Source organism: Polyodon spathula, chromosome 11 (assembly GCF_017654505.1).
Source record: "Polyodon spathula isolate WHYD16114869_AA chromosome 11, ASM1765450v1, whole genome shotgun sequence".
In the NCBI taxonomy this organism is placed as follows: domain Eukaryota; kingdom Metazoa; phylum Chordata; class Actinopteri; order Acipenseriformes; family Polyodontidae; genus Polyodon; species Polyodon spathula.
The window spans coordinates 18,122,990-18,147,984 of record NC_054544.1 but is presented as its reverse complement, the minus strand read 5'-3'; the positions used below and the strand labels follow the sequence as shown (position 1 = coordinate 18,147,984).

General features: G+C 38.9%; 1 protein-coding gene and 1 pseudogene across 1 annotated transcript; one reads left to right on the top strand and one right to left on the bottom strand.

The window, feature by feature from the left end:
* Window positions 1-908: 908 nt before the first annotated feature.
* On the bottom strand, window positions 909-12,196 carry LOC121323063 (cyclic nucleotide-binding domain-containing protein 2-like). Its single transcript, XM_041263792.1, has 13 exons — window positions 12,166-12,196; window positions 11,881-11,924; window positions 9,235-9,369; window positions 8,852-8,908; window positions 7,530-7,693; window positions 6,923-7,079; window positions 5,918-6,069; window positions 5,447-5,585; window positions 5,119-5,233; window positions 4,058-4,145; window positions 3,664-3,787; window positions 2,828-2,991; window positions 909-1,254 (listed from the first exon to the last, which is right to left on the bottom strand). Exons 1-13 carry the CDS (start codon window positions 12,194-12,196, stop codon window positions 909-911), a joined length of 1,716 nt encoding a protein of 571 aa, XP_041119726.1.
* An 8,521-nt stretch (window positions 12,197-20,717) lies between these two features.
* Window positions 20,718-23,188, top strand: LOC121323061 (annotated as a pseudogene).
* Window positions 23,189-24,995: the final 1,807 nt, after the last annotated feature.

The following is a 24,995-nucleotide window of genomic DNA, read 5'->3' as shown; positions in this document are numbered from 1 at the left end:
AGAAACACCTATCAGATCGTACAAGATTGCATGTGTATCAAAATCTGACAAAGTACCACTTGCTGACATTACATGGGTCATATTTTGGTACGCATACCACTTGCTAACACTACACCAGTACTGTGATCTTATATTGTACAATGTAGTTTACCTTATGTAGTGTACTCTATTAATGTAGTTCAAGCTTCCTTCCTTTTAAAATCTGATTGTCAAATTGTCAAAATAAGTAGCTAATTTTGAATGGTTTCCTCGGTCTAATATTGATTTTTTTCCCCCAGTATGGTAGAAACTGTCAGTGTCAACAGTGTTGAAAAGTCACAATATCAATTTTTTTTTCTCATGAACCAGAAAACAAAAAAAAAAAGTTTTTTGGAGTATGGAAGCGTATAGCTGCCATAGTTGAGCAACGCAGAGAAATATTTACAATTGCATAATTTGTAGCTATGTTCTGTAAGTGAAGGGGGACCAGTGTTAGGTTTCATAATAAGTTGTGCAAAAAGCAGAGAAGATTTCAGAGAAATTTGTGTTCTTTTGTTACCTGGTACCGCATGTATTGCTACAAAACAAATAACAGTCCACATGTACTGTAGTTGTAAAAATGTAATTATTCTACAGATAGCATGCCAGTGTGTTTCGAGGAATAACACAATCTAAGATCTCACTCTAGTTTTTTTTTTTTTTTTTTTTTATTATTATTATTATTATTATTTATTTATTTGTTAATATTGAACATATTAATAATTGTTCATTACACTGTATTCTTTCTTGGCAGATGTATCCAAGGGAATACCATCTGATTCTGAAAAGTTGAGTTTTCAACTCAAAAACTATATATATATTATATTTCTCGGGTAGATATATATATATATATATATATATATATATACCTTACCATCGATTCTGAAAATTCAGGCAAAAAGTCTACTCAAGTTGGGTCGAGGTATGGCGATTCCGTGAATGAGTCGCAGGTCAATGCTGGGCAGCCGCTCTAAGCCTTTCTTTACTTTTTTCACCAGCACTGTTTGGCAATGTGGGCCTCTGGCGCTTCTGATTCTACTTTTGCTCATTGTGGAGAGGTTGAGAATCCCTGCTGCATCCAAGTCCACTGGAAGAGAGCCAAGCTCTTTGGAGCACAGGCGCGACCCTGGACCCAGAACAGGTTTCACTTGCTGCTCAGTCAGAATATGAACCACGTCCTTTTTGAAGATCTTCCACCGGCTCTGTTCAAGGAAAATACTGCAAAGTATGTCGTCACTGCAACACAGAGACAAAGTTTAGTGATGAAACACAAACAAACAAACAAACAAACAAACAAGCAATTCAAGGGGCTCCCAAGTGGCGCATCCAGTAAAGGCGCTCCGCGTGGAGTGCAGGATGCGCCCTATAGCCTGGAGATCGCTGTAGACCTGCAGCAGGACACGTTTCAGAAGACGTGTGTCTGCTGCCGTTTCCCGAGTCGGTGCAGGAATTGCAACGGTGAACCGGGATAAAAATTATAATTGGGCATTCCAAATTAGGGAGAAAACCTGGGTAAAAACCATTGGTGATGACTAAATTTATAAAAAATAAATAAATAAATAAATAACAAGCAATTCAAGCTTTTAACAACAAATAATGTTCTTATCAAATCGATTTTCATGCAAGATTCTTTTTTTAATAGTTTCAGGAATATCAAGATTTGTTACTTGCTTTGGTTTGTTTAAGATATGTTTTATAAAACAGGGTGGCCAAATTGGAAACTACAGTCCCATTCCAATCCATGTTTTTTTTTTAATTTTTAAACTGTCTCTAATGGTTCAGTTTTAATTTGCATTGCATTTCAGTATTCTATGCACATCAGGAGAACAAGAGTGAAATAGTGGATAGGATTTTGGTGCTGGATTAGGACTCCCTAATAATATTGGTGACAAAGGCCAGCCTTGCAGTAGAGAAACCATCCCTGCCAATTTTGCCTTCTAAGCTGCAGGAGCGCCTGAGCCAAGGCAATGCTTCCTGTGGAATCGCCAGCGAAGATACGCAATTTTGCGTAGCCAGGATGCAAAACTATAAGACTCACTCTACACCATTTACCAGGTGAGCCACTGGCAGACTCCTGACCGAAAAAAAGTTTGAAACTTTGAACGTCCACCAGACCTCCAAGGACTGACCATCTCCCTAATAATATTGGTGACAAAGGCCAGCCTTGCAGATGTTTGCTTGAGCTCACTGGGGGCCTGCCCAGTAGAGAAACCATCCCTGCCAATTTTGCCTTCTAAGCTGCAGGAGCGCCTAAGCCAAGGCAATGCTTCCTGTGGAATCGCCAGCGAAGATACGCAATTTTGCGTAGCCAGGATGCAAAACTATAAGACTCACTCTACACCATTTACCAGGTGAGCCACTGGCAGACTCCTGACCGAAAAAAAGTTTGAAACTTTGAACGTCCACCAGACCTCCAAGGACTGACCATCTCCCTAATAATATTGGTGACAAAGGCCAGCCTTGCAGATGTTTGCTTGAGCTCACTGGGGGCCTGCCCAGTAGAGAAACCATCCCTGCCAATTTTGCCTTCTAAGCTGCAGGAGCGCCTAAGCCAAGGCAATGCTTCCTGTGGAATCGCCAGCGAAGATACGCAATTTTGCATAGCCAGGATGCGAAACTGTAAGACTCACTCTACACCAGTTACCAGGTGAGCCACTGGCAGACTCCTGACCGAAAAAAAGTTTGAAACTTTGAACGTCCACCAGACCTCCAAGGACTGACATCTGTCCAGGTTTCCCTCCCATTGTCATTGGTTCATAAACTGATTTCTGACTCGACTGCCAAACCCAGGAATCGGGACCCATCTCACCTGGGGTATGAATTCTGCAGTTTCTTCAGTTTTGCTAAAGTCGGCTGGTCAACAAGTGCGTCAAACTTCTCTCTCTTGACTCGTAGGATCTCGGCGCCCTGGCTTACCAAGATCATGCTGCGCTTGTCATTCAGATAGTCTGGACCCAGATACTGATTCAGTCCCTAGAACAGAACACAATGTGACTTCACTCACACCTAGCAAGGAAAGACATGTGCTTCGCTTGCTGTGACTAGGAGATCATCAGTTGAAAACAAATTTAAAAAAAAGGAAACAAACTCCTATAGTTAGATCCTTCTTTATTGCTAGTCAGATAGTGTTACTGAATGTTAGTTTCCATAACACGTCTCACAAACCACAATGTGATGTGGATATAGCAAGTTCAATTTCACGTTTGTCTTTTTGCATGAAGCTGTTGCTTTGTATTCAGGCTTGCATGTCTGTTTTTTCAACGTTGTTGCAGCGCCATTTAGCGTAGGATGATAATAAAATATGGGATGTAGTTTTTACAGATTTGTAGTTGTGAATTGGCAAAATGTCATCTGGAATCTGTCTAATGTGCCAAAACCTACTTGGCTAGATTCATCTTTACAGTAAATTTGGTCTATTTTTGTTGAATTAAAATTAAACTCTTAATCTTATAAAAAAGCAGGAGACAATTTCAAAGGTTAATTTAAGGACTCCAAAGTATGCTTTTTTAGTTGTGTAATATTAACAGTTATATGATTTTTTTTTTTCTTCAGAAAAACAAACAAACATGCTAATTGTATTTTGGTGTAACTTTCAGAATAAGACCCCAGGAGTTCATTAATATTAATCCTCAGACACGCACTTACAAATATTTCTCCTTGATGGATTGAATCGACTTTAATGCACACAGCAGCTCCTAGGTCTTTGGGGATCTCTCCGTAAGGGGTCAGGAGATGAGCAGCCTGCCTGGGGAACCTGGTCATAGACAATCTGGGAAAAGAAAAGATACAGGGCTGTGTTAGCCTCAAAGAAGTCTACTGTTGTATACCATGGTAAAACAACAGTGTAGGGTAAAATAATGTGGCAAAGAATAGTAAACACAGATGAACTGCAGCCTAAAAATTGTATTTTGCAGGGTGACTGAAAATGTGTCCATTGGGATTCACCAGATTGGTTTTTAACAGGTTTGACTACAGTGCTTTGGCATCCTCCCTCTTTGATGTCCTTTCTTTACTGAGTTTGAGAGGAATCAGAAGCTACCTGTTACATGTACTCCTGTTCAGCGCTTCCAGCTTCCACTCTCTGTTAGGGGCTGGGCTGGGACTCCAAGTGCCAGCAGCAGTACCTGCTGTAAAGCAAGGTTTCAATACAAAAGAAAGAGTGCAGCAGGTAGTAATGAGAGATGAATAACATTAACTGGGCCCATATATCCTTTCATGTATATTTGTTTACAAAGCTAGTGTGCAGTGGGACAAAAAAAGAAGAAAATGTTTACAGTTATTCTTTACTTTTACTTTATTCCATTGAGAATTGAAGCTGGTTAAAGTAGTTACATGTCATGCAGCTGCACACATTTACATTTTTTTTTTTTAATTTAGAATCTCCAATTAGTTTACACCCGATTTTCTCCCAGTTAGGACTGCTGAATTATTGTTATTGTTTCTCCTTCACCACGGCGATTCTCCACACAGCTCAGGGACCTGAGGCTCAGTGGACATCCTCCGATCCCACGGGCCAATCGTCATCTTTTTAAACCCAGGAACTCGAGAGCGGATGTCTGCAGGCTACCGGCCTCTGGAGGACAAAGAACAGCCTAGCAAATCTCTGCCCCCAAGCTCACTCGACCTATAGAGGTCGCTACAGGGTGGTGAAGAGAAACAGTCTAAGCCAGATCCCACCCCCCCATCCCCAGGAGTGCCAAAGCCAATGCGGCGCCCCCACGGAATCCCCAGCGAGGACCGGCTGCCTCGCACAACCAGGTTTTGAACTTGCGATCTTTAGTTGTATGACTCACCCTGCATGCCGCACAGCAGTGCTTTTACCAGGTGAGCCATTCGGGGACTCTTACAACAATTTCTTATTCTGGAATGTGACTTAATATGTCTTATAATAGTGTTGCATTTTTGGCAAATACAAAGCATTTACTCCAGAGTCAGTTTGCAAAGGTTTTTGTTAAAGCTGAAGATGGGGTAATGACAAAGGCTCATTTGCATTACAACTTTCTCGCAAGTCCCTAATTATGTTGCTGTAGATTGTTTAATTTTCCGGACTTTGACTCTGGCAAAGTCAATTTATCTTAGATTCAGTCCTCTAATTCTTACCCGCAGATGCAAACTGACATTTGTCACATTTAAGAAATTCTGTTTGTTGACTAATCCATTTATGATAGGAGTGGCAGGTCGTTAAATCCACTATGTGAAGGAGATCACACCTCCCCTGAAATTACAGACAGGAAAACATCATGCTTTCAGCTCAGACCAGGAGAACAAGGCTCACAATATAAAACCAATGTACTCTCATTTTACAGTCTGGCATGACAGTCACCACAAGAACTGCCCTTCATGGCTCTAAGAGCGCCCCTCAATACTGATCTGCACCCCGTCAGCCATTTAGTTCTGGAGGCTGAGAATAGTGCTGAACTGTGTGTACCTTTGCCATGAATATAATATTGGCCATGTCACTGGTATCCTTGACTATAACCCGCCCATAGTGGAACACCTCTGTTTTGGAATGATCAGCCATCGATTCAATCATCTGGAAGCTCCAGGAAGAAAGAAGATCCAAAGATCTAGAAAAACACAAAAACAAACAGAACAGTTCCTTTCCTGCGGACGGTATTGGTGCGCTTTGTGTTAGTTGCATGGTGAGGTGTATGAAAGTGAAGGAGAAGAGTGCTACAGTAGTAGCGATATTCCCACTAATAGTGTGATCAACCTATAACTACCAGCATAACATGTTGCACAAAGCTGGTGAATGCTTTTAGATTGCATCAGTTGCCTTTCTGTCTGTTTCCATTGGGGATTCATTTGAAAAATAAAACAGGTTTTAGAGGTTTTTGCTTGCTTGCGGAACAGTTCAGACAGTACAGGATCAGCAACGTGTGGATGAAAGCTTTTACACCTGTAAAAGCTGAACCGATACTCAAACTCCTTCTTCAGCTCCTCATCCAGCTTCTTTGCAAAGAAGTCCTCTTTGTCCACCACCAGCAGTTCTGTCTCCTCCATGCACACAATGGTGGCGTTTCTTTTCACTCCTTTAAGCAGAGACACCTCCTGAGGGAGAAAGACAAGCGCTAATCCCTGGGGATTCATCAGGCATCCCTTGTACAAGTTTTTGCACAGTATTTTTGCAGTTTCCTCCATGCCTTTCCCAGGGTTATACTGTGCATTTGCCATAGTTTACCCTGTTTTACCAAGTTTTTAATATGCTTTACCATACCTTGCTATTCATTCCAATGCTTTACCATGCTTTCACTATGCTTTACACTTTGATATGCGTTTACTATAGTAAACTTAGGGATATCTGCATTCTTTGTTTTTCCTCACTGCGTGTGAGGAGCTCTCTGACAATCCATATGTAGAAAAGATATGTCTGCAGGGCTAAGTCCATTTATACAGGTTGATGAAAAATAGGATGCTTCAGTCGTGCCAAGTATCATTTAAATATTTATTATATTTTAAATAAATAAAAAAACAACTTAACCATAAATTCCTAAGCCAACTAAATGTACTGGGAATATCATACTGAATCATTAGGGATACTGGTCGAGAACAGCTTATGTCTGTCTACATGAGAAATACAGTTTGGTGAAATTTGAATGAACCCGTCACTGAGAATATATTTGTTTTTGTTTATTCAAGGTGTTTCTTCAATTTACATGCTTTGGAAAGAAAAAATCCTTTCTGGGGTTTACTTGCTGGTAAATGCACCTGATAGCTACAGTTGACCATAAATAATATTTGTTTTATTGAAAACACTTAGAAAATATGGAACATATACAGCAGGAAGGTTCTGTTGTCATTTTTGTTTTGACAACAAACAATACAAAGGAATTGGTAATAAGGGCCCTGTTTCAGATCATTAGATTATTTAAAAAAAAACAAAAAAAACAAAAAAACAACGTACGCCAAACCCAGCTCCTCTTCTTATTAAAGTGGGCTCCTTATCCACGAATGCACTGCTCCCTTCCTCATCCTTCGTCACAGCCACCACTCCAGAGTAGATGAAGTAAAAGCTGTTTCCAGTGTGCCCTTTCTTGATCACCACCCTTCTCCTTCCAAATCTGAGAAAACCAGTTTAGTAGTCTGTTAACCTTTGTTTATAAGCTTAAAATGTAAGACTTCTAAGAGTCATGCTTCACAACCCCCCTGCAACCTAAAAAACATATATCTCTCAGCAAGATCCAGTACATTTTTTTAAAATTAATATTACATTTCTGTAACTGTAGTGCTTTCTTCAGTGTACTGTGGGCACAAGAATGACTGTGGTCAGGGTATGCAGAAACTGCAAGAACTTTCCCACATACCTCTACAAGCCTACCCTAATCCTGACCTGAAAACACAGTGTGTTCAATGTACTTTCACCCACAGTTCTTCAGGTGGTCTCAAGTCAAGTCTAGTCAAGTGGCTTCACTTGTGACGTGAATGTGAAACTCTATTTTAGGTGTACCGTAGTGTGAATCCAAGATTAATGAGACCTCAGCGAACAAATTGAAAGAGGTGTAGATTCTCACTTTTGGTGTCTGATGACTTTGGCTAGGAGCAGCTGCAGGTTGTTGCTATAGCGACGGTAGCTCTGCACAGAGCTCAGAGCGTTACGCAACTGCTTCAGCTCCTCCTCCGTCCTCCAATCAGGCTTCTTGTACGTTATCGGCACCAGTTTGCTGGGGAATTTATCCTAGAAAAAAAAAAACCCTATCACCTAAACTAGTGGCACCAAAGCCCTAACAAAAAATATATACTGCAGTATTAATTAGGTAATTATATGGACACAGAATCTTTGTAGTGACACTGCAGAGTACCCATAGAGTTTGTATTGCAGTTGCTCTTAACCAATTTTTTTCAAAATTGTACTCTGCAATCACACAAGTTAATGTGTAGAAAATACTGCATTTTTACAAACACTTGTCACCAACAGTAAACCCATTTCGAACCCATGCAAGCCCCAGTGGTGAAATGCCTGGGCTTGTTATGTTGTTTTGCCTTTCTACTGTCAAGCTATTTACATTCAATTTCATTTTAAATAAGCAGTGTTGCGTGACGCACTGCCGTTACAGATTCAGTCCCCTGTCAGTGAGTGAGAGGAGGTTAAAAGCACTAAAACCAGAAATGCAGATGAGCCTGGCTGTTCTGCATAGTGATTAATGCTTGCTTGCGGTGCATAAGGTTGCTGGTTACATATTGGACTTCCAGTAAGTTACAAAACACATAAGTTATTTAAAACTTTAATGAATAAAACATTGTGTTTAATCCAACAACAAAACAGCAATGAACTTTAGAGGACCAGCCAGGAGCAATGTTTTTAATTCTGTCCTGCAGGTGATCTTGAGAGCAGGGCAGTCCAGCTGATGGCTCTTGAGCCACTCAGTATATACACTCCAGATATGGCTAGGGTTTATGGTTTATGTTACTTATGATTTAGAGGTGCAGTATAATGGATTAAAAGAAGACAAACATAAAACATTTTTAAATAATTCTCTCAGGTAACAAACTAGTCAGACTTTTTATATTATTTTATATTCTTTTGTTAGTTTAGTAACCTAAACATACTTTAGATTATAATCTTGAATATAAAATGTTTACATTTGATATTTTTTAATTTATTTTTAAAGTTCATCAGCTGGTTTCACAGACCCCCGATTAGCACTAGTCTCAAACTGCTTTTTCCTAAAATAACATTAGTTAGTCCCAGATTAGTGATAATCAGGGTCTGTGTAACTAGCCACATGTGTTTGTGATTTTCAAGATTCTTTAGAGCTACCGCTCATCGTGATTTTTGTTATTCCTCTAAGAAAATTCAACTCAGCACATAGTATATTGAAAATATATCACATACCTTGTGCCTTTTGAAGTAGTTTAAGTCAAAGGTGAGTTTTCCTTGGCCACTTCTTTCCTTTAAACAAAAGCAAATACATTGTAAACTACAACACCTGAGATCTACTATCAACCAGTGGATGAATCACATTTCCATGGTGGAGGAAGAACTAGTTGAGGGAAGCAGCAAACTAACAAGCATCTTGAGTTGGACACAAGTGGAAACCACTTACCAAGGGGGACCACTACTTTTGAGAGGATGCTTGCTAACACTCAGGCATGAAATTAAAGAGCATATGATTATCTAATCAGGGATATCAAGATATTTACACTACATTCCTCACACAACTCTGCACAAACTTGCACTTCAGTGATTATAACAATGAAACATTGACGGGTCCTTACGTCTTCAATTTGAATAGCTGATTGCTTTTGTTCAATCGCACCCCAGATATGAACATCCATGCAGGCCCTGGACCCCATCTGAAACATCTTACACACCCGCAACATGACCAGCACCTCATGGGCGACCTTGTGAAACTGCAGTGCAGGAAAAGAGAGAACGAATTAGATCATTATTTCAGTGGTCACATTTTCTCTAAAGGACTTTATAGTGACACGATATTATTAAAAAAATCAGTCTACCTATCTATTTCTACCATGCCAGCCGAAGAAAACAGAAGCCGAAACATTGCAGCCAAAACAGTTTAGGAATTACTATTCTTCTTCATTAAGTATTTCTAGTGATTATCCTTGGCTATAGAGCTGTGTGCTGTTTTTGAATTCTCTCTCTCTCTCTCTCTCTCTCTCTCTCTCTCTCTCTCTCTCTCTCTCTCTCTCTCTCTCTCTCTATATATATATATATATATATATATACACACACACACACACACACACACACCCCCGTACATGTCAGCTGCACGCTTCGAACTCTGAGCTGCTGGCTGTTCCCTTGATCATGTGTCACTCTGACATTGTACTTTGTTTTTTTTAATGTAAATCATTTTGTAATGTTTGTAATTATGTTTTTATTTTAGTTATGACATTGTACTTTGCATTTTTTTACTGTATTTGTTTTATTTTTTCTGAAAAGCGCTTTGGGATGGTGCAAGGTTTGATTTCTTCTTATATTAATAATAGCCAGTCTTCTTCAGGTGGCTTCAATGAAAACAGTTTATTGAGGAACAAAGTAAACAGGAACAAAGCAAATCGCATGTGATACACACACAAGGCTTGAGATGGTATGTCTGAGCTGGTGTCAGTGTAGATGTTTCTCTTCTGAGCAAAGAAATTACTTCGTACAGCACAGATATATAACTAGCTTACATAATTTCCATAGCATGATACATGGTGTGAGACAAAGCAGTTTAATAGTTAACATCTGCGTTTCTTATTCACTTCACCAAGGTCAGCATAAACCAAGATAACAAGAAGTTACTCTTAAGAACAATTTCATATGATGAGTTTGGCTCAATTTTCACAGGCGTACAGCTTGATTTTAAGACTTAATTGACCATGTTGATTCAGAGCTTACATTAAACAGGAAAATCACAGAATGTTTCCAGACAGTTTCAATGATTTCTCACTTATTCACTATTTAAAGGGGCACATAAGCAAGGGTTGTACAATGGAAAGGTACAAGCATCTGATGAAACAATAAGAGCTTGTTCCATTTAACTGGAATAGAACAATGTGTACACTGCCCGCACAGGATGCGTGTTTATCAGAAAAAGCATACCTGTCCATTTGTATAGTGTGTTATTATTTCTTAAAATGGCATTGCCATGAAAGGCGCTATATAAAAATACATGGATTGATTGACTGATTGATTTAAATATTGTAACCTGGCCAAAACAATAGAAAATTATTCAGATTATTGTATTAGTGTTATTACACCACCCCCTCGATATATATCGCAGGTGTCGGTGTCCAATACAAAAGCGATATATATCGAGGGCCGCGATATAGCGAGACCATATAAAAACAAATAGGCTAACAAATTCTGTACAACCACTCCATCGTTTTATCGGGGGCGTTGGGATCCAGTACAAATCCTCTACGCAACCTGCTTTTTCTCATTTTTCGTATAAAAAGCAGCACACCATTTTAATTCATACAACAGAGGGTAACTGCTTCTCACCAACTTCAGTCTCCAATTAATTTGAAGAGTCTTCCCCTCCTTTCTCAAATGCACAAACCCGCTGCATTGAAAGAATCCATTCACAACATAGAAGGCTTGTTGCTAGGGAGATGACCTCGCTGCCTTGTGACTTTTGCTAATGCATTGGTGCCACGCCACACGTGAACACCTCGTTGGCAACAATAAAAACTCCTTCAACAAGTTGATATTTAATTTGCTTTGTGTTATCGTGCAGTACGTGTGTATAAGATAACAGTGCGATGTTGATGCTTTGTTTTTAATTGCTTTGTATATTGTTGTTTGTGATGTGTAGTACAAAATAAAACAAACAGTAATTCTAAGTGTCTATGTATTTTGCAGCTAAGAAATGCACAGTTAGACTGTAAAAACGGGGAGCCAACTCCAGGACCGTGATATACTGGAGTGGTGGGTGTATTTGTTAGAATGAAACAAATGTAGAATATTAGGTTAATGAATACAACAAAAATATGTTACTCTGCTGTGTACTGCACAGCGAATGATGTGCTAGTGTAGCTTTACTTGGAAGATGCCTCTTTAAACTATGTTACATTGGTTCATCAATGGACTTTAACAAATAGACCTTGCTTGGGACCTGCCCTCTAAGCTAATATTGGCTGTTACAGAGCAAGGAAAACCAAAGCCTCTAATTTCATGTTAATTGATCATTTGTTTAAATGAACACTGTAGCATTTGTAATTCATACAAACTGCATTGTATAACTACATGCAAAATCCTTTATAATCACTGAAATGACAGGACATGCATATAAGTATTCATAACATGTTATAACAAACCAAAAGTATTGTATTTGAAAATTCTACACTTCAAGTGCATCTCTGAGACTCCTAGTTTAAATTATAACATTTTATAGCACTAAAAAGACACATCACCATAGATCTGTGCTCCTCAACTGGCTTTGTTCTACCTGTAGCACCTAAAAAAAGTAAAGAAAAATATACAATAATAAGTGAGGTATCTCAGTACCATACATAAACAGGCAGATGATGCCATTGGCAATACAATACTTATTTTACAATAAGCCATGTATATTAAGAAGACTCAATTTATCAAGAATGTGATCTTTTAAATAGTAAAATCGAACTGTTCCTGTGAAGTTACATGAAATGTTAGCGCTTATCATTTTTCCCTTAACTGTTCAAAAATGTCAAGTTTACCTTTTATCAGCAAGTCATCAATCAGTTTCATCTTTTAGTGCTTCTACAAATTTCTTGAAGTAAAATGTTAAATCAAAACTTATTACAAGTAGGCTTGTCTAAGTATTCGCTATAGTATGGTTTTATCAACACTTTAGTATATCAGACCTTGGTACATCACTTGTGACATCACACAACATGCTTAAAATGGTATTGTGACATCATCATAAAGGTCTACTTCAGTTGATCCCATCACATGGTTACCACCTGCAGCATGGTTTGAAAATATTTCAAATCTGTCCTATGGGCAAAGTGGGGACCAATTAAAGCAGAAGTTTTCAAACTGGTAGAGGGTGGGAGGTAGGCAGAAGAAACCTTAGCTGCAAATTTATGGAGAGGAAAAGGTGGACATGCAAACAGTTTGAAAGTCACAAAAGTTTTTGATTTCTGATCCTGTTAAATTGTTTCTGAGACATAAGATGTAAAAAGTGTGATGCACTACACTAAAATATACAGTACATGGATGCCAACAGAGTGTAGGTCTCCACGCATTATAAAAACTGGGATACCATGTGTGGCAGGCTGGCGACAGGATAGAGGCCTAGAGACAGACTGCAGTTCAAAAAAATACTAATTTTGTTATAAATAAACACAAAAATAAAGTAAACAAGGGCAAAACAAAAAGGTTCAAACACAAATAAAGCAAGACAAAAAAAACAAAACTTACAAAAAAAATAAGGTTTCCAGGCTGGGCAATACCTTCACTGGATTCAAAATTTCAAAAATACAAACAACCAAAAACCACCAACTTGCTTCCTCAGCTCCCTCCTCCTATGGGAAGCAGAGCCCTCCTTTTATGTCAGGTGGCTGGGCGCTGATTGATCTTAAGTTATTGATGTCGGAGCCCCCAAGCCTTGTTTGGTTGAGGGGGCCCCGGATCTCCAAAGTAGTACGGCGACGGCAGCCCAGCTCCCTCTGGTGGCGGAGGCGGCGGCCCGGCTCCCTCTATTGGCGGAGGCGGCGACGGCGGCCCGGCTCCCTCTAGTGGCGGAGGCGGCGACGGCGGCCCCGCTCCCTCTAGTCCCAAGCGATTCCTCCCCTCTGGGCTCTGGGAGCGGCAGCTCCTCCCCTCTGGGCTCTGGGAGCGGCGACTCCTCCCCTCTGGGCTCTGGGAGCGGCGGCTCCTCCCCTCTGGGCTCTGGGAGCGGCGGCTCCTCCCTTTCTAGCTCTGGGAGCGGCCGCTCCTCCCTCTCTGGCTCTCGGGACGGCGGCTCCTCCCTCTCGGGCTCTGGGAGCGGCGGCTCCTCCCTCTCTGGCTCTCGGGACGGCGGCTCCTCCCTCTCTGGCTCTGGGAGTGGCGGCTCCTCCCTCTCGGGCTCTGGGAGCGGCGGCTCCTCCCTCTCTGGCTCTCGGGACAGCGGCTCCTCCCTCTCTGGCTCTCGGGACGGCGGCTCCTCCCTCTCTGGCTCTCGGGACGGCGGCTTAATTAGATGACTGATTCAGCAATTAAATGGGGCATAGACTGCATGCTGATTCAGTGAAGTTGCTTCTGTTGACAGGGCACGCACGAGAGGCACTTCGTGACCAATATTAAGGTAAGTTTACAGCCTTTTTTTACATTTACTATAGCTAGAAGATTCAGATTAAATGTATATTCTTTATTATTTGAACATTAATTGTTTTACAAATATTTGCAGATACCAGTTGTTACATAAACTTGATATATTTATACATTTAGCTGGCTAAAACTGGTATATGACGATGAATAAAATGCGAGTTATTGTTTATTTTTATTTTTATAAAGAACATACTTTATCTAAATTGTCTGTGTCTGGAGTGAGCGAAGCAATTAATTATGTGCTGCTGGGCTTCTTGTTCAGTAATCTGGATAGTGTCAGCTGCGCTTCAGATTGATTGAATCTGCGGGTCATATTCACAAAACATTTACGTGTGCAGCTTTTGGGTCGTATACAATGGAGCTGGACCAATTTTTTAAGTGGCGAAGCTGTAACCCCTGAATATGATGGAAGCCATGCAAAGCTAGGGGGTGCTACCGCACCCCTAGTTCCAGTGCCCTTGGACTCGTATATATTAATCTTTCTAATATCAACGGGGTTTTAATGCAAAACTATTGTTTGATAACACTGTGGAAAAGGCTTTGTGAATATGCCCTCACCACGAGGCATGTTTGCTAATGAACTTTAATGCCCTTTAACGAATGAACTCTTCTTAAAGTTCTAATTCAAGCATAATATATCACAATTATATCAAATTCATATCTCTGAATTACATATCAAATGTAATCTGGATTTATTTAAAATATACTGTAATTAAAGGTATTCTACTTGTATATCATGGATATTAGTAAAGTTCAATGTATGAAGAGAATGTTTCAGAATATTTCACATGGCATATACAGTATTGCATTGTTTTTAGGTACTCACAAATGAAACAGGATGGCAAGTCAACAAAGGAGGTAAGTATACTTAAATTAACAAGACTGAACCTGTTCACCATTGGTGTTGCCTGCATAATTTTGCTATTTTAGTTTCTAATCTTTTAATTTAAAAAATCCAATAAATATATAGTTAATGCACAAGTATAGAGTCAAATATTATGATTAAGTACAGGGACCAATAAGTATAAATTAATACTTAACTTGGAAGCACAGTGGTCTTTTTTTATGTACTTTGTTTCTTTTAATTCTCCAATATAATTTTTGGCACTGAGTTAGCCACTTGCTGTGCTGCACAGGTAACCCCACTGCCTCAGAAAGTTAGGGATTTAAATACAGTGTTATTTACTTAAACTACCTGTATAGTGTATTTGTAAGGTGCGCCTTGTATGTACTGTAAAAAAAACAAGTAAAGCTGATACTTACCTCTGCAGGTGAGACAAGGTAATGGGATCTACATGAAAGTGTTTCCCAGCCTTTTTGCAGAGCATGCTTAAATTTAACCTGGAGACATGTCCACCCCCATATTACTTATGTAATACAAACCTTACAGCCTAAACCGTGGGTTTACACCAGGCAACTAATTAACTAAAGAATATACTGTACACACACAAAACACACACACACATATATATTATATATATATATATATAATATATATATATATATATATATATATATATATATTATATAATCTATAAGTTATAAAGATATAACACAAAAACAATTAAGTTATAGTATAAGTACAAATATTATTTCAACGGTACCTGACCATTCTAGGTGTAAGGGTCGTTTCTTCTATAAGACCATCAAAGGGGTGAGGATATCAAGTTTTTTCGCTTTTGGTGTAGTTGTTACGTGTGCGAGGGATTGCGATAGCACCCGGGCCCAGCACTCTGCTGGGGCCAATACCAAAGATATTCTATAAAAACTTTCGCCCAAACCAATCCTTTTTTTGGGCGTAATCGCTTTTTGTTTTTTGTTCTTTGACAAGGGAGGCACCCAGTTTTGATGTGTGTACCCTTTAAAACTTTTGTCAGTTTTGACACATCAAATCAGAGCTACGCAGGCGGGACTCAGAGTGAAGCTATAATATTTAATTCTCTGTGCGAACTCCTATATCACACCCCAATTTTCCATAATAGACTTTAAAAAAAAAAAAAAAAAAGCGCTCGGTGGAAGTAAGCTAACGTTTCCACAGTTGTGGTAGTAAGTGCATAACGTACGGTATATCGAATATGCCATCAAAACACAAGTCGGGTTGTTCAAAGCGAAAAGAGCAGAAAAGAGGCAGAAAATGCTAAAAACAAAAACAAAAAAACAAAACAAAACAAAAAAAAAAAAAAAAAAACAAGCACAGTAAATGGTTAAAAGTGGGCCGAAAACAGCAGATTGAAGTATAGTGCGGCAGCGGAACTGCCAACCTCCTCATCACGCGAAAAATAAAGAACAGCTGAGCCGGAGGAAAGACGTGAATCAGAGACATTACATTCGAAATATACAACAGCAAATACAACGTACTGAATCATGTATTGTAAACCCAGTACCCAGTCAGTAATCTTTATGTGATATTTTATGATCCAGCTACTTGGCCTGACTTTTATACCAAAGAACTAAGAGTTAAAATCATGAAACATAAACCTGTGCAGCTACAGAAACTGATGTTAAATTCACAGAGATATCCATTTTCTTGTTTACAGTGTGTAGTATGATTTTGCATAGAGATATCCATTTTCTTGTTTACAGTGTGTAGTATTTTAAATTCCCGCCTAGATTGCATAAAATCACACGACATAATCACTGCAGCAGTGTGAGCATGGTGAATAGTACATGCAGGCACACAGCAGAGCTATTCGGTTTCATTAATGTGATTTTTGTTTGTATGAAATACAAATAATGATAAAATTATTTTTTATTTATTAAGAATATTGTAAAAATCACGCTATTTGGCTAATTTCATGATTTCCGCGCACCCTGGTAAATCGCGATTTACTCATAGCAGCCTGTAATATTATTTACATTTTTTTCTTAGAATAACAATAATTTGTAAACAAACATGTACTTAAAAAGGGTGTAGTTTCATGGTCATTATTATTATATTATTTCATTCATTAGTAATTTACAAAAAACGTAATTCACAAAATGAACGGTATGAGAAACAATTGTACCGCATATTTAATTCAAAAGTATCCATACCCTGACAAGGAAAATTAAATGAATAGCCTGTTGAGGCACCTTTAGCAATAATAACCTCTTTTAAGCTTTTGGCATGTTTCTTTAGTGCTTTTCGACCATTCCTCAACACAATATTGTTCCAGTTCATTCAAATTCCGAGGACTTCTCTTGTGCACAGCCTTCTTCAACTCATATCTAAGATTCTCAATCGGATTTTGATCGGTCATTCCAGAACTTTGATTTTATTCTTCTTTAACCATTCTGAAATAGATTTTGGTGTGTGCTTTGGATTGTTGTTGTGTTGGAATGTCCAGTTGCGCTTTAAACCAAGTTTTGTAGTGGAGGGTTTCAGATGATTGGCCAGTATCTTTTGGTCTGCTATGGAATCCATTTTATCATGTATTGGAACAAAATTTCCTGTCCCATTAGAGGAAAAACAGCCCCATAGAAGGATATTACCACCTCCATGCTTGACAGTAGGTATGGTGTTCTTTTCTTTGTACGCCTCATCAGACTTTCTCCAAACATAACGACTATCAGCGTGATAAAATAGGTCAATTTTAGTTTCATCACTCCACAAAACCTTTGACCAGAACTCATATCCATCATTCAGATGCCGTTTTGCAAACTTTAAGCGATTGTCCTCGTGACGTTTTCCTAAGAGTGGCTTTTTCCTTGGCCTGCGACCATTGAGACCTTCACCAGGCAATACTCAACCTGTGGTTGAAATGGAAACCCCAGTCCCACTTGCAGTCAATTCACTTTGAATATCTTTGGCAGTCAATCTCGGACAGTTATTAACCATCCTCACAATTCTTCTAATTGTTCTTGGTGAAAGAACTTTCTTTCTTCCAGACCGAGAATCTGTGCAAGTCTAAGCCACATCCCAAGTTAGCTGGTACTTTGCAAACGTTTGGGCAATCGCTGTGCTGACGGAAATAGTATCTACAGAAGGTATGAGCATGACATCAGCACAAAACAAGCCAGGTTTATTCACCATGAAATCATAAAAAGAAAAGAAATTTGACAGAACTGGGTGGTGCAAGCCATCGGCAGATGCATCAAAAATAACACTGGGCATTTCCATTAATGCGTTCCATAAGTTTATCAACTCGAGCATCACCATTTTATGGACTTATTTTGGTGCTAGTGCTGGGTACCGGGACTTATTTAATCTGCTTTTCATCCAACACAGATGCATTCCATCCACTCACACAGTCCACTAGCGCAAGGTTTCTCAAATGCGCTTGTGCTGCTTGTATTGTTTCCTCATACTACTTCTGTTTCTGCTGCTATTGGCCGCCGTTAACGTCAGTATAATCACTTCATGTTGACTTGCCGAGCTTTCATGCTGATCAGATTTCATTTTGGCATGCGTCACAAATCTCTGCCCGTTTCGCTTTGTGTCAGTACTCATTGGTTAATCAACGAGAGAAGACTTTAGCAGTGAGACGTGAAAACAACGGTATGGAGTAATTATCATTATTATGAAGTAGTAATAATTTTCTTTAGTATGGCGGGGAAACTATCTGAAATATTCTAAACGAACATTGGTGCACATGAATATGAAGACAAAAATTCACGTCAGTGTTCGCCATGAATTACATAGTTGATAAATATTAGAAATAATTAACATAACGCGCTTTGCCTTGCATCGATTTACCACATTGCCGGAATTTGCACAAAATTTTCTAAAATGGCAAGTGATGTGTGGGACAGCAGGGATTTACAATAATATTAAAAAAAAACAGGATCAAAGTGCAGCTTCAGATTTGGTAAGCAAGTCAGAATTGGTTATTTTTTTAAGGCTTATTTTGTATTTATAAATGCATCATGTACCAATATGTATACATTTTTAAACTATTTATTCATTGGCACTCAAATTGTGTCAATTTTTTAAATGTTTACACCTGGCTGTGCATACAGGTACCTGCACTTTTTTGTTGAGAATTTCACTCCTACCAAGGCTTATTGGTAAATTCAGGCATGTCATCAAAGAATGTATTTATTCCTGCATATAAATTGTCAATTAACAAAATAATAATGTCAAAAAATATATTTATTTCTGCATACACTTTTTCCATTATGAAAAAACATTAATGTCGAACAATGTATGTATTTCTGCATACACATTTTCCATTAAGAAAAAACATTAATCTCGAACAATATACTTATTTCTGCATATGCATTTTTCATTAAGAAAATAATCATAAGGGGCTCCCGAGTGGATGCACCATATAGCCTAGAGATCGCCAGTTCGAATCTAGGCTATGCCACAGCCGACCGTGGCCAGGAGTTCGTACGTGGTGGCACGCAATTGGCCAAACACTCAACATGGTACTGAACAATATTATGTAGAACAACCAAACATTCTGGTAAGGGTATCGTACTCCAAATATGCAGTTATGTCAAATGCAATTTAAACCATTTAGGACTTTAGTTTGTTTAACACAAAGTCACACTTTGGTTATGTCACATAGATAGGCAGTAAATAGATTTATTTACTTATTACAGCATGGTAGGGTTTTGTGGCACTTGGAGTTACACAGGGCTCCTGAAGCCTTACAATTCCCAAACGCGAGGCATTCAGTCATTAGCTAAAGCCACTTGGCTATTCTTGAGATTTACCAGTAAATGTCCGAAATAAAGTGTTATCATGCATATTTCAGATATTTACTGTTTTGCTTGATAATTGTCCCAGTATTCAGACTTTTACCGTAACAAATATACAACTTCTATAACTTACTATCTTTTAAAAAATGTATATATTAATTTCACATCTGTTGGTGCTTGTGTTATATATTAATGTAAAATCTGAATAATATATTAATCAGATATATAAACATGAAGTTTTTTTTATTCAAAATAAATTCATTCAATTCATTGTTGTACCAAAAAACATATCATCAGATGCTAAAGGGATGCAGTGCTAGTGAAACGACACCAGCTGGTGGCCGTTTTATAAAGTCCTAAAGAAAAATGCACCACCTGGAGTTCTTCAGGGGAATTTTCACAATCTGTTTGAATGTGATCTCTATGAATGTGTTCTGCTTTGATGTGAGATGCTTTGTGTCTCCCAGACAGAAAAAGGAAGATTTAATGTAAATGTATCATTAGCCTTTATTTTCTTTGAAATACACTAAGTTTTAAACGTATTGCTGTATTTAAATTATACCTGTGAGTTAAGCATCAACTAGAATTTCAGGATTGAGACAATTAAAAAAAAAACAAAAAAAAAACACTTTAACAATTTTGATCTTTTACTTAACAATCATGCAATCAAAGAAACTACAAAATAATATTGCAAGTCTATCAAAAGCCAAAAGCTCATGGTTGAGTCTTTGCTTTGAAATGCACTACCCAGCAGAGGGAACCTACAGGAACTGCTGAATTTATCCTGAAATCATGTGATAGGCCTGTATTTCATGTTAGATTTAGAAATGTCACATTTTAAAATTGTCAGTTTTTTGTTATATAGAAAGCATGTGTAATAGTAACCCAATTTTGCAGTAACCCATGTGCTAGCTCTGGGCTTTTGAACCCGTATGAATTAATGCTACAGAAACAACATTGACGAGCATACGGACGAGGCTGAAATCAGAACTATCCCACAGTGTTGTACTAAAGAATTCTGTACTAACAAGCAGCTGAAATGTATCATTCAAAAATTGAACGAATAAGTTCTGCCTTAAAATTGTACTTGCATGTAATCAGGCAGAGATGCAGATAAAATCAGGTCAGACACACAAAAGGTTGTTCCACAAACTTTCCATCACTTCATAATTACTTTTATCTCCCACAATTACTCTTTAATTACTTTTATTGCCCATCTCTAGATGTAACATATAATAATTTTCTGATGAACTATTTTAGTAATAAAGCTGTACCTAAGCTAGCGTGAGTGTGAGTGAGAGTGTGTGTGATTGAGGGTGTGAGTGAGGGTATGAGTGAGTGTGAGTGAGAGTGTGAGTGACTGTGTGTGTGAGTGTATGTGAGGGTGTGAGTGAGAGTGTGTGGGTGTGTGCGAGTGAGTGTACGTGAGGGTGTGAGACAGTGAGCGAGGGTGTGAGTGAGAGAGGTGGTGTGAGTGACGGTGTGTGAGAGTGAGTGTGAGTGATGGTGTGAGAGAGTGAGGGTGTGAGTGTGAGAGAGTAAATGAGGGTGTAAGTGAGGGTATGAGAGTAAGGGTGTGAGAGAGAGGGTGCGAGTGTGACGGTTTGAGTAGGAGAGTGAGGGTGTGAGAGTGAGTGAACGAGTGTGTGGGTGTGAGTGAGAGATGGTGTGAGTGTGAATGGTGTGAGGTAGTCTTTTTTACTGCATTATTATCATTATTATTATTAGTTAAAGGCATAGGTACTCTTTTCAGTTTAATTTCATAAACTTAACACTTTTTTTTCATATCGGTTTTTCAATAAAAGAAAAAACTTTGTCTGCTAAAATTAACCCTTTTATTTTAAAACATGAGGGGATTTACTGTATTCCATATCATCCCTAATCAGCTCTGGATGTGCATGATGTGTGATGTCCCTTTATATTTTCAGGTCCTGCCCTTTATGCCTATAATAATGCTGTCTTCTCCTCTGAAGACTGGGGAGGGATACAGAGCACTGGCAGAAGTATCAAACGCAAAGACCCAAACAAGGTTGGCAGGTTTGGAATTGGATTCAACTCTGTTTATCACATTACAGATAATAATAAAAACAACTCTATGATTATCACTCATGTCTTAGTCTAGTTGGGACCTATGAACAAGCTGGGGGGGGGCCCACTGTAAATTAGTTCAACAGCACAGGAGGGCTAGGGGTAGCGGTACATGTCCATTTCAAAACGGGGGAGAGCAAACGACATATTTTGAATGGCATTACCAAAAGTTAGACAAACAAATGCATTGCACAGATAAGCAAGAGAGAGGGTGTGTAATATATTTTAAAATGTTTACAAGAAGACAAGCCTCACCTGGTTCAAGTTTTTGTGCATCTCTTGTTCAAGTTATGTTTAACAAGTTTTAAACTGCATTCCAAATACACTATTCTAATCTTCCTTGGTGTCACATATGAAAAGTATACATCTGTATAACTGGGATTCACAGTTATTTTGATAGCAAATATTTGCAATAGTTTCAAATGAAATCTTATTTAAGTGTAATAAAAGGTGTCTGATGGCACTCGAAAGTGTATTATTGACCTTTAGCTGATACCTTACACAATAAAGTCAAAAGATCATCTTCATGATTTTCTTCCTGCTTCCTTATCTGCAGCAGGTGAATTTCAAATATTTATTAGCCCCTTCCCTTGCTTTCTAGATCTGCCCAGTATATTCTGCGTCTAGCACCTGGGAATGTTGGATCCTCAGGAGAAACTGTTTGGCGAAAGAGGAGGCTATATCTGGTCCCTTGATGAAGCTGAAGACAGAGACGAACTGATGAATTTTCACGATCAGTTCCTTCCATTCAGGTCTCTCTTGGGAGAAGTTGGTACTGTGACATGGGAAAAAGCCATCACTGCAAAGCAGGACTTTCCTGGGACACTTTTTCGATTCCCACTGAGGAACGAACCCTCTGCCATTTCAGATACATTATATGACACTGATAAAATTGTGAAACTTTTTGAGTTTCAGCGTTGATGCTGACATGAGTCTCCTTTTCTTGAGAAATGTATCTTCAATTTCCCTAAAGCGCATAGACTCACAGGGCAATGTGAGTCTCTTACTCAAAGTAACTGCAACACACCCCATTTTAGACCTCACTTCTTCAAAACTCCTTTTGTCAGAGAATGCCAGTCATTTTCTTTCAAAGACGGAAGGAGCAACGTGTCTGAAGGTTATTTCAGTGCACTGTTCATGTAAAGGAGAGGAAAGTCATCGTTGGCTCATTAAAGCTCTTATATAAAAAAAGGACAGGTGCCAGAGCTTGACGTCTTTGCTGAAAAGCTGAGCTTTTATCCCCAGGTTGGCCTTGCATTCCCTTTAGACAAGGAGGAAACCTTGGTTGATGGCCGTTTGAGCTGTTTTCTGCCTCTTCCCAATAATGAGCCCAACCGGACAGGGCTCCCAGTGCATGTGAATGCCTGCTTTGGACTTACGGACAACAGGCGGAACATCAAGTGGCTGGAAGAAGACCAGATGCATGACGAAGCAGCCAAGTGGAACAAACTTCTTGTACAGGAGTTCCTTCCCCTTGCATACGTCCAGATCGTCCTGGATGCCATCAGCCTTTCAAGAAACTCTGTGCTGCTAGCTTCCACCCTTCATCAGATGAAACACAAGGAACACTGGCAGACCATTGCAACCAAAATGTTTGAACAACTCCTAAAACTGGGAGTCCTTTTTCTTGCAGATGAAACCAAATGTGTGAAACCAGCAGATGCCACATTTTTGTCCCCACACAGAGGGTCCACGCTTGCAGGAAACAATTAAGGATTTTTTGATAACGGAGGGAGAGTTTCTAGTCGAAGTTCCTCCTCATGTGTTTAATGCAATCCAGGCTACTTTTGAAAGCCCCGAGTCATTGCAGGTTGTTACTCCAGGTTTTTCTCGGAAGGTCCTCCAGCAAAGCAGTCTGACAAACCTAACGAAGGATGACAAGTTGTTTTTTCTGGGAGATGTGATAAGCGATGGGCAGTACCATGAACTGAAAGGCCTTCAACTCCTCCCTCTCAGTGATGGATCATTCACTTTTTTTGAAGATGCCTTGGCTTTAATTGAAAATGACAGATTTCCATGGTAGGTAGTTTTAAATATTAAATCCTTACACTGACAAAGGCATTACCCAGAGTGCTTTTCTACTTGGCAGTTTACCTTATCAGTTGAAATAACACATTTCAGGAACCGATAAACCAAGTTCACTTGATGAATAATTTTCTTTTTAAAATCCAAAAGAATTTGAGAACATTATGGGATAGGTTCTTACAGCTCTCTATTCTAAATATAGCAAATGGTTTGCAGTGGTTATATTCTGCCATTGTTCTACTGTTGGCTCGAAGTACTAAATCATTTTATTGCCATTGTAGTATCATAATAATTTTTAAACATGCCATGGTGCACGTATAGTTATTAGTATACTCTCCAAAAACAACAACAATAACTATAACTATAATTATGGCTTTTAAACTCTTGTGGTTTTTTTTGGTTTCTCTTTCTTGCAGTGTGTTGCTCCCTGGCTTAGACCATGTATTTGTTCAGAGTGATCTGAGTTCAAACCTTCTGCACCACCTAAAGAAGTTGGCTGATAACGGTAAATATACTGTTTGACTATTTGATAAAAAGGTATATCATGAGAAAACAGTTTAGGTTAGATGCCAGGGTGTAAAACTTCCTTACACAATTAACACTTACCATAATATAAATAGTGCATTTTTACAGAAAAAGTGTTCGTTACTCGACAATATGATTTAACTAGATTAAATGCAACCTTCTGTACTGTTGTTGGCTTCTTAAACAACATTGTAAACTTAATTTATTTAACGTAACTGTCTTGTCTGTGAAAACTAGTAAACTATTTTAACAAGATCTTATTGGTCTTTTTTTTTTTTGTTTATTTAGAAATATTTAAGAACATCTTCAATTTGAAGGCAGTGTTGGTGGCTAAACTAATTCAGTATGCTTTACCACAACAAAAGTGCTCTGTTCATGTGACATGGGATATAGGAAATAGTCAACACCCTCCTGTAGAGTGGCTCACTAAGTTCTGGAAATTTCTCAACTCACATTTTGAAATGCTTAGTGACTTCAAAGGGCTACCTCTGATTCCTCTTAGTCCTCTTCAAGGTAGCAAACGTTCCACCATGCTGGCAAGGCTAATGGAAAACCCAACGGTTATTTTCCAAAAAGACAACCAGAGCAGTTTATCAGATGAAATTGCACTTGTTGTCAGAAGGGCTAGAGGTACTGTGATACAAAGTAGGGATACATGCCTGACGCACCCAGATCTGGAAAAATATATACTGACACCGTCACCAAGAAATGTTCTGAAGCTGTTGCTAAATTTGGACGGTAATCAGGTGATTTGTGGGACCAGTTCTTCATCAATGCAAGAAAAAGAGGACCTCAAGAATTACCTTTGTACCATGTCCTCTTTCTCCGAGTACGCTCCCATGTTCTCCTTGAATTTATCAAGATGAGCATCAAGGATATGGACTTTGAGGGACATCCTACAGCCCATTGTGCCGTAGTTCTTCACCAGAGTCTCAACCAGCTCCACATAGTTTTCGGCCTTGTGATTGCC